The 10,503-nt window shown below is 49.2% G+C and overlaps 1 protein-coding gene across 1 annotated transcript; it reads right to left on the bottom strand.

The window, feature by feature from the left end:
- Positions 1 to 7,889: 7,889 nt before the first annotated feature.
- Positions 7,890 to 9,092, bottom strand: LOC136482846 (zinc finger protein 7-like). The gene has a single exon (XM_066480028.1). It carries the CDS (start codon positions 8,853 to 8,855, stop codon positions 8,085 to 8,087), a length of 771 nt encoding a protein of 256 aa, XP_066336125.1. The 5' UTR covers positions 8,856 to 9,092; the 3' UTR covers positions 7,890 to 8,084.
- Between the last annotated feature and the right edge of the window lie 1,411 nt (positions 9,093 to 10,503).

Genomic DNA, 10,503 nt, shown 5'->3' with positions numbered 1-10,503 from the left:
GGCCGCCGGAAGCAAGAGAAGGGAAAGGAGAGGCCGGCTAGGGCGAAGAAGGAACGACCAAAGCAACCTCTAGGGAAGCCGGAGCCAAACCCTCAGAAGGACCCGGCGCGACGGCCACAGTCACCTCCGGAGCGGCCAAGTCCGCAACTTCACTAGGTAGCTCCAAAGCCCCCGCAGCAACTTCATCAACAGAATGTTGTGAGTCCTGAGGCTTGGAACTCGTTGGCACGACGGGAGGCAGAGAAGAAGTCGATGAAGAAACGAGAGAAGACGAAACACTGAAAAGTGATAAAAGGAAGCACCGATAAGAACTAGAAGAAGGAAGATAGAAGCCAAAAAGATAAAAGCCAGAATCTACTCACCCAACCACTTTCTTCTTTGCGAAGCCAAAAGAAGGCCTCGCAGGGGAAACCACGACGGTGAAAACGTCCCCGCCACCCGGCGACGGGAGCGGGATAGCCGACAACGGAGCCGCGGAAGAAGCCGGGAAGAACTCCGCACTGGAGGAGCGGTAGAGCTCGGTACCGAGGCTACCCAAGAACTCGACACCGGAGCTTCAGAAGAAGTTAGCGCGGGAGCCTCGGAAGAACTCACACCCGACCTCCGATTACTTCAAAAAGTTCAAGACTAAAAGTCAAGACAAAGAAGAGAAATTCAATGCAACAGGAATATGAAAAACAACTCACCGCCGCATGATGAGGGGTACTTCATCATCCTCTTCTCCCTCAGCCAAGGAAACCAGAGCACCTGCTGAAAAAAGGATAAAAAGTACTCGGTTCAAGAGAGAAACAGGAAAACAAAGGAACAAAGAGTATTAAATGTGCTCACCTAAGAGCATGCTAGCAACAACTGGAGTACCTGAGGGAGTACTTGGTTTGTGAGGCTTCTTGGAGACAGGCAGGCCAGATGAAGACCCATCCGTTCGCCCCCTCTTTGGGACACTGCGAGGACCACGAGGGACTAGACGAGGAACATATTCTTCATATACATCAACAAATCCGAAAGAAACCCTAGGAAGGGCGGTAGAGGTTTGGGACTTACTAGTTGCAGAAGTTCTAGCAAGTTTATCCCTAGTCTCCACCACGGTGGGGAGAACATCAAGAGGGATCGGGTCGACAAAGTTCCGCCCAAGCTCCTGCGAAAAAGGATAAAACACTGAGACAAAGAAAAGCTAAGCAAAAATGGATACAGCAAGAGTACATAAAGTACTCAAACAAAAAGATAGACAACTCACAACTGGGGGCGGGTTGTTGGCTGAGAACTCGGAGACAGCAGGAGGAATGGCGCTCACTCCTTTCAGCATCTTCTGGAGACGCTCGAGTACCTCCTCATCGGTCAGCTCAAGAGCTAGGACCATGCGTGAAGGATCCTCGGCCCCAGAATACTCGAAGCCAAAGTGCTCCCGCTCTTTCAAAGGCTGAACCCGGCGACGAAGAAAGCTCGAAACAATACCGAAGCCGGTCAAACCCTGCTGTTTCAGCATACTAATCCTATCAAGGAGTGGCTGGATCACTTGAATCTCAGCAGGTGACTCAAGTTTCTTGTCCCATCGGCCATTCACCACAGGACCAGATCCAGAGTGAACGACAAGGGAAGGGATCAAATTGGCAGCGTAAAACCACTTGGCACGCTAATCTTTTACAGAATCAACCAGGTCATAGTAAAAAAACTTAATCTTGAGACCCTGGCGAAACTGAATCCCGCAACCACCAAGAACGCTGGTTTCTTCACGGTGGGGTTGAGGTTTCAGACGAAAGAAAAAGCGAAAAAGAGATAGAGAAGGAGGGATTCCAAGGAAAGCTTCACAAAGATGATCGAAAATAGAAAGATGGAGAACGACATTGAGGGTTAGATGGTTCAGACTAACCCCGAAATAACCAAGAAACTGATGAAGGAAGGCGGAAGCAGGAAGGCAAAGTCCGGCGCGGACAAAGGAAACGAAGAGGACAATCTCACCAGGACCCAGAGCTAGAACCTGATGCTCGCCTGGAACTCTCCATTCAGCGATGACTTTGCTTTGGATCAAGCCATCGCTAACAAGCTCGCGCAGCTGGTCTTCGCTTGTTGTTGGAGCCGGCCAAATCTTCTGAGCAGCCCTCATGGCCATGAACTCCTGGTTTTTGATCAAAGAAAGGGATGACTCCTCGTCCACGAAGGTCGCCTAGGACTTGCTTGTGGTTTTCTTCTTTCCCATGAACTGGCGGAAGCAAAAAAGGCACTAGGGAAGATGAAGCTAGGATGATGGTGCTCGGGTGACAACAACGATGACGGTGGCGGATTTCTAAAAGCTAGGGTTTAAAGGCAAGAGCTAGGCAGCAAGGGAAAGGAAGATAAAAGGTCTTTAAATAGATTTTTCAGTAATAAAAATGGCCCATAAGGCCCGTTAAAACATAGTGTGAGAACGCAACGGTCCATTTACCGACGCAGCTAAAACGACGGAGGGCACAAATCCACACAACGGTACAAACCAACGGGCAGATTTCAGATTTATCCGTCCAACACCACGGCAGGGCTATCAGATCGCTACAAGAACAACTCGTCGAACCAAGAAGAAAGAAAGGGCTACCTCACAAGGAACAAAGGAACCCGGTTATTTAAGAAAGAACTCGGTAATCTTATGAACGAACAGGGATCACAGCAGAAAAGTAAAAGACAACTCAGAAGACAAGATTCGTTCCATTACAAGTGGCTTCAAAAATAGAAGATTACAAATCTTACAAGACCCAATGAACTTGGTACCACGAAAAGCAAAGTAGCAAAGAGGAACACGGACATGGCTAGGCTCTGGAACGACTACGTGTCCCAAATTGCTACTCGGAAGGACAAACCGCCATCAGCTGCACTGTTTTCTTCAAAGGACGGACGCAGTGCATCCAAGGCGGAAATCAGCAGCACGGCAGGGCAACATGGAGCAGAGAAGGCCGGCGGGTATCTGTCTACCCAAGACCGATGTGATGCTGGATATGGTGTTGATCTGCACTGGACAGTCTCAAGACAGGCGACGAGGATCGACCCAGAACTGCCAGATAAGGGAACGAAGCCCACATCACAAGACTTCCTCCAACTACCGCCATATACATCCTGGCACAATGCTGTCGCGGGATTAGCCTACCTATAATCCCTATCACAAGACTTCCTCCAACTACAACAAGACACAAAGGAACTACAAAATATGCCCGGGGTCTGCTCTACTTCACAAACTACCATGTTCATGACCACGAAGGTTTAAACAGAATATCCAATGGATGAAAACAAGCACTCCGGGACAGTATTTATAGATCAAAGGAGCGACACACATGGACTAGGAGTACCAACGAAATAAGCCTAACAAAGGACACAGTGAAAAAAATAGGACTCAATAATGGATGACTCAGGCGAGAGGGAACATTACTCGAAGACAGGCATATTCGGAAGAATATACTAGCACAGTTCAACCCGTGAACAAAAGGCATTTATACTCAACCACCACCATACAACTACCTCTGACAACAGCAGACTATCAAAGAATACATCAAGACCTCGCATCCGAGTTCTTCCGGAACAAAACAACAAGGATATACACTCGGAGGCTGTATGCTGCGAAACTACTCGGATGATGGTTTAATCCAAGACTAAAGGGCTGCTTCGAAAAGATGTCGCAAAACTACTCAAATGATGACATAACCCAACTCTCAGGAACTACTTCAGAACATAAATTTTCAAACAACATAAAGATTCAAGACCCTCCAACTTTTTGTTCCAAATAGCAAGAGGCTCGGGGGCTACACTCAGTGAGTGCACTTTTTCTTTGAAAAAGCGCACGTCACCAAAAGACTTCCTCAACGCAGACCACTTCAAGACATTACAACAAAAAGAACCCGGAACGAGCCATATTCGAGTTCTTTTTGATAAAACTTCAATGAACAAACAGAGCAACTTCAAGACAAGATCCTTTAGCCACTTGTTCCAAATAGCAAGAGGCTCAGGGACTATAACCAGATGGACATACTTTTTCTTCAAAAAAGCACTCACCACTCGAAGGTCCCAAGAAGTGCTACAAGGTTTCACTCCAGAAAGCACTCGGATGACGTTTGTTACTACTTATCAAGACCTGAAAGAGCAAAACAAGACTTTCAGAGCTCAACCATAAAGAGCTCGGGGGCTTGTCGATACGGGACCCACAGGATACCCCACAAAGGAGAGAGAAGATCTAGTCTAACTAGGATTCTTCCCTTGTAATCCTAGTAGTAGTACTATTCAGTAATCCTACTAGTAACTCTCATTATAAACCGACTAGGACTCTGGCCTCCTGACTATATAAAGGAGGGCAGGGCTCCTGGACGAGGAGGACGACAATTGTACAACACAACATATCACAATTAATCCAACGCAAAGGCTAACGCCGACTGGACGTAGGGTTATTACTCGATCTACGATCGAGGGTCTGAACCAGGATAAATCGACTGTCTCTTGCGTTAACCATCGAGTTCTGCATACGCCGAAGCCCGAACATACTGTCCCGGGGATCCCCGGGGCAGGCTATCAGTGGTAAAACATCGACAACCGCGTCGGCCGGTGTCCATGCCGACGCAAGGGGATGGCGGCGGGGCTCCTTCTCCCTCACCTCCGTTCCTCCCCTCCTCCAGTCCTGAAGATGGCAACGCAGGTGGGTGCGGTCGGTCCAATGGCCGGATGGCCGGATCCGGTGGCTGGACGACCGGATCCGTGGCCGGGCGGCGTGGTGGCCGGCGGCGGCAGGTCCCTTTCCTCTCCTCCGCCCGCCCCCTCACTTCACGGCCAGGCTTGGGCCGACTGTGGCTCGGGCGACGGCTGTCCGACAGTGGCCGAGGTTCGTGCAGGCGCTGGGGGGCGGCGCTCTCTCCTCTGCCCGCCCCTCCCCTCTAAGGATGAAAACGGACGGAATCGAACGGAGAACTCCTCAACCGTTTTCTACTTTTACATTTGAATACGAAAACGAAAACGAAAGCGGACAAACCGAACACGAAAACGAACACGAACTTACGGAATATCGAGAATTTCGAAAACGAAACAATTCGAGCGGAATTATATCGAACACGGTCGGTATACGAAAACTCAATACGGAATACCGACCCGTAGACCAAGTGCATGACTAAGTGCATATATGATCAAGTTCAAGTGCATATAATAATTAACAAGTGCATATTATAGAAACATGAACTCGAACTGAGTCAGAATAATTTTATTAATCTTTTTAGAATAGATGTAGTATTTTATTTTAAAGATTTATTCAGATTTTTCTTTTGAGTAACAAAGATTTATTCGGCTGATGCAAAAACTATCAAATGATTGACTTTGCAGGTGGGTGTTAAACCGATGAGCTTAATGGGCTATGGCCCAGGTGGGCTTTCGTGTAGATGCTGCCGGTTTCCTGACATTTAGCACCATCTCATGAGGTGAAGAGAGACGAGGCTGAGCGCCGTCTATAAGAGAGGGCAGCTGGCCACCAGTAGAAAGAACACAGCTGCGTGGTGAACAACCTGTAATTGGGCTGTATGACCTGTGCAGTTGGCCAAATTCGGTTTATACCGAATTTTCAATTCGGAATATTTCAAATTAAAAGTAGAAAAGTAGAAAACGGTCGGAAAAATGTCTAAACCGTTTTCTACTTTTACATTTGAAATACGAAACATCTGAAATGCGAAAGCGAAAACGGTAAAGTCGGACAAGAAAATGCGGATTCGATCGGATTAAATATAAAAAAACGATGCGGTTCGGTTCGGGATATTTCCGTTCCGTTTTCATCCTTAGTCCCCTCACGACTTTGGCTGCTGCGGCAGCTGGCCTGCACTGATACGGCGGTGGCCGTGCCTGGCTAAGGTGGCTGTGGCAGGGGCAGCTTCTGCGCAGCCTGGGCGACGGGCCGGCTCAGGTACCTGCGGTTGTGGTCGGAGGCGTCGGCGTCGGCAAGGGGCGCCGAGTTCGGGGCCTGGCGTTCGGATCTAGCGGCCCTAGGTCACGGGGCAGCACCCGAGTTAGTGAGGGCACACGCCATGTGGCTGCTCACGATGATGGTCAATGGTGGCCTCGGCGTGCGGCAGTGTGACGCAAGCGGCGGAGTCAGGTTCGGCTCTACATGGCCCGGTTGGAGGGGGGCAGCGGTGGACGCAGCTGAGCGGCTGCTGCGTGCAGCCGTTGCGTCGATGCCCCTTCGAAGGGGCTTGGGGCGGCAGGACAGTGGCAGTGGCGGTGAAGGCTGGCAAGGGGTCCGGCTTCGCGCCCTGATGTTCGTGCTAGAGGGTTCTTGGGCGAAAGCCTTGGTGACGGCGACGCCGTTAGGCGCCGCTCGCTCCTGTGTTGAGGGCGTCATGTTTCCCATGTCTTCCAAGGGTGAAAACCTGGTCCACGTTGGACGTTCGACGGTGGCGCCATCGGCTTCATTCCCTTCCTGAAGGCGTCGCATTTGGATTTTCGTCGCCGCTTCGAAGCAATGCGAGAGTTTGCGGTTGGAAGTCGGAGCTGCTCTTCGGTGTTTGAGCTTGGCAACGATGACCGATGGCGGCCTCAGCTTCGGACTCGTCAGGGGTGGCTAGTGGGTGGCCTGCCATAGGAAGTCGGAGCTGCTGGCAGCTTGGCTTCCACGCTTGGCAACAATGATCTATGTCAGTGTGTCGTGTTTGTGCTCAGTCGCGTTGCATGGGGTGGTTAACCCTTGGAGTGCCTTTTTTGTATTAGTCTGGCTAACCTTTTTGTACATGATATTCTTTCGTCTTAATTGAGCGGCAGAGTTCCTGCCTTTGTTTAAAAAAAAAACTCATAAAGAGAAACAGAGCACAAGTTCTCTTCGTGTACAGAAACAGAAGGCAACATTCTCGGAATAGATAATTGGCAATTTCTCACGTTGAAAATCACGCATCAGGTTCTTTGTCACGAATAAAAAAATTTCTGAACATTGCATATTCTTTTGCAATGTGCGGATGTGCTAAATTCTTTTGGTATAGTAGCTAAAAATAATGAACTAGGTTGCTTTTCTTCTGATCTTTCTCTATCTTATCTTTGTGCTGAGTGGAATAGCACATTGGCACCTGGAACCGCAACTTGCTGAATAGGAGCAGGAGGGAATGAATAGCTGACGACTGCATTTTCCATGTCAGGTTTGCGTCCGGACAAATTCAGATGTCAAAGGAACAATTTCTGAAGCAAACTTTATTCCTGCCAACAAGTTGTTGATACCGGTCCATCCGCCTGCAAAGTTTCTTTTCTAGGCCATGTTTAGATTGTAAAAAATTTCAACCCAATGAATAGTAGCACTTTCGTCTTATTTGATAAATATTGTCCAATCGTGGACCAACTAAGCTCAAAAGATTCATCTCGTGATTTCGAACTAAACTGTGCAATTAGTTATTTTTTTACCTATATTTAATGCTCCATACAAGCGGCTAAAAATTGATGTGATGGAGAGAGAGTGAAAAAACTTAGAATTTGGAGGTGATCTAAACAAGGCCCTAATTTGTTTTTCCCTTTTCATATTTCTTTCTTTGTTTCTTTCGCTGAACACAACTGTGGCTTTGATCTTTAGAGAAAAGTACAATATGCACACTACAGTTTTATAAATCCTTCAAATTTGTTTGCTTCCTAGGATAGTATATTAATGTAGTGCTATCTTGCCTTTTCGCCGAAAGCTCTGTTGACAAAAGGGCATAATAAAATGCATATACATATTAGGAGTATCAGTAGGCAGTTAGAAATGCACTGTTCTCCTGTGATCCGATCTCATGACAAAATTTGGCACACACATGAACATCCTACATCTTTAGGAGTGAGTCATAATAAAAACAGTCTGAGCATGCACTCAAAACGGATTTCGCATCTATTTGAAAGAATTCAGAAAACGATTACTGCCTGCTCATCTGCGATGAAATCTGAAGATGTTGTCGAACTGATGGTTTCCATATTTTCCTTCCAAAATCATTCGTTATTCAGAAGGCGGCACAAACTCGAGGAATTAAACAGTTCATAAATAACTATATACCGGTGAAAATCGAAACTGATTAAAAATCAAAGTACAGGTCGCTAGCTCCTCTCTCTACACGTATGTAAGTTGTAACTACGATTCAGTTTCAGTTTCACAGCCTGAGATCCAAGTCTATCTTCTTACTCTGCTCCGACGCCTGCTGCTCCGAGCTCGGCGGCTCAGGCTGCGCTCTCATCCGGAAGCTCCCGGGCCACGTCGAGCTGACCGGCTCCTCGTAGAGCAGCGCCGGCGACCACGGTGTGGCAGCCGTGGAAGCATTGCTACTGTCGCCGTCGTGGAACCTGGGCGCCGTGCTCGAGGCCGCGGCACCGGCACCGGCGGCAGCCGCCCGCGCCGCGGCGAGGTCCTGGCTGGCGCTGGCGGCCTTGTGGATGACCGTGCTGGCCGGGCTGACCCGCAGCGCGGCGCTCACCAGGGCAGCGTGCGCCTCGAGCGGCAGGCCCGCCATGAGCATCCGCTGCTGCGCGTGGAGGTGGTGGTGGTGGTACGCCGACGTGTAGCGCTTGGCCGCGCTGCGCTCCCGCTTGTGCGCGTTCTGGTGCCCGCCCAGCGCCTGCGAGCTGAAGAACTTGCGCATGCAGAAGTTGCACGAGAACACCTTGTGCGGCACGGGCGCGGCAGGAGGAGGAGAAGGAGACGCGGGCTTGGCCGTCGGCTCGCCGTCTGAGACGGCGGACGAGGACTCCCCCGCGTCCGTCACCGGGAGCTGCTCGTCGAGAGAGGCGTTCACGGCCAGCGTGAGGTCGAGCCACGCCATGGCGCCGCTGCCGCCGGCCACCACGGACGGCTGCGGCCGCTCCGCGCTCTGCTCGTTCACCGACGACGCCTCGTCCGTTTGATCCATGCCCAATAAATCTTGCATGCGAACTGAAGCTAGCTAGCTGCTGTCTGCTGCTGTTTCTTGGCTCTGGATCGCCGCTTGCAGTTGCAGTTGCAGGTGATGATCGGCCACCAGGGCAGCTACTACCACGCCTGCTTTCAGGTTTGCAGTTTGCTTTATAGAGAGCGAGAGGAGCCGAGGCCGGCCGGGGACACGTTTAACGTTGGGATTGGACAGAGCGAGAGAGAATGGTTTTGGGTAATGGAGGGTAGGCTTGTGGAGGGTGTCTGCGCCTGCGCGGAATCAGGAGGTAGAGAGAGAAAGAGAAGCTTCTCTCTCCCCCTATGCACTCCACTACTGTAGTTATCAGTGGATAATCTTAGGCGAATCCCGCTTACTTTACCCGCTCATCTCTTCTTCCTCCCTCTCCCATAGAGACTAACACTTTTAAGTGGCTCTAGGATAATAAAATGATTCACGCAGACTAAGAAATATTAAGACTACTATTTACACAATACAAACTCCCATTACTTGTGTTTTGCAAAGAAACTTTTTTCTTTCATCATACCTCACCTTTATTTCTTTTCATCATTCTTTTTTAACATTGATCATCTTCTCTCTCCCTAAATATATGTAGCTTCTGTTACTTTTTTTATCTGATCGTGGCACCTGGGGCTACTATGAAAAAAAAAAAGCATTGGGAAGCCCCAGCTTTCCCATCTCTGGATCTGTCCCAGCTTTCCCATCTCTGGATCTGTCCCATGTCACTGGAGCAGCAACGCCTCCTCACGTCACCATCCCCATCTCATGGTTCTCATCCATGCTCATCTGCAGGTTCTGTAGCAACTGTAGCTTACTACAACTTAACCGTCCACGAAAACGGCAATGGACACGCGTCGTTTTACCAGTGGCGCAGGGTGCGGTGAAAGTGATCTACTTCACGTAATCTGACAAAGAAAAAAACATGCATGCGTGAATGAACACAAGACAACTACGATTTCTTCTGGAATTTAGCTGTCCAAACTCCAGACTTACAGTTGAAGGAACGGTCGGGTTCATGTCACAGTCAGAAAGCCATGCACGATGTAATCCTGTCCCTGCAGATTGGCGCAGCAATCACGGCATATATATTGTGGGCACCCTGTTGAAGTTACATGCTTTACACATCTCGCAAACATTTAGTTTGTCTGGAGATTAGCATTTACGCCCAAACACGACAGACTGAGACGCACCCACCCACCGCCTGACGTTAACTGCACCCTGTTCTCTCTGATAAGCTCCAGTTTAGCACCCATGATTTCCTTTTTGTAGTGTTTATTCACTGGTTAGTAGTCCTAGTCCGTACTATTTAGGGCCTATTTGGATGGCCAATTTGGTATGACTGGGGTGGATGTTCGCTGGCCTGGGCATCATCTAGTCCCAGGCTAGTGTAGGAACTAAACAGCCCCTTTAGTTCGCGCTGGAAACATTTCCTGGCCGAACCAGGCCAAGCGCTGTCGCTTTCGGTACCATCACTAGAGCTGACTGGTATGAACACACTAACAGCTCAGAGTTTAGACTAAATCTCTATGACTCGCTAGCTGGTTCATGAACCTTTGTTTGTCCCATGCGTGTGCAGGCATTTTGTATTCTTGTTATTCCTCCTCTTCCTCCTCCTCAAGTAGTGGCAAGTGGCAGCTCTAGTAATGGG

The sequence above is a fragment of the Miscanthus floridulus genome, chromosome 1 (assembly GCF_019320115.1).
Source record: "Miscanthus floridulus cultivar M001 chromosome 1, ASM1932011v1, whole genome shotgun sequence".
Taxonomy (NCBI): domain Eukaryota; kingdom Viridiplantae; phylum Streptophyta; class Magnoliopsida; order Poales; family Poaceae; genus Miscanthus; species Miscanthus floridulus.
This window is presented reverse-complemented; position numbering and strand designations above follow the sequence as displayed.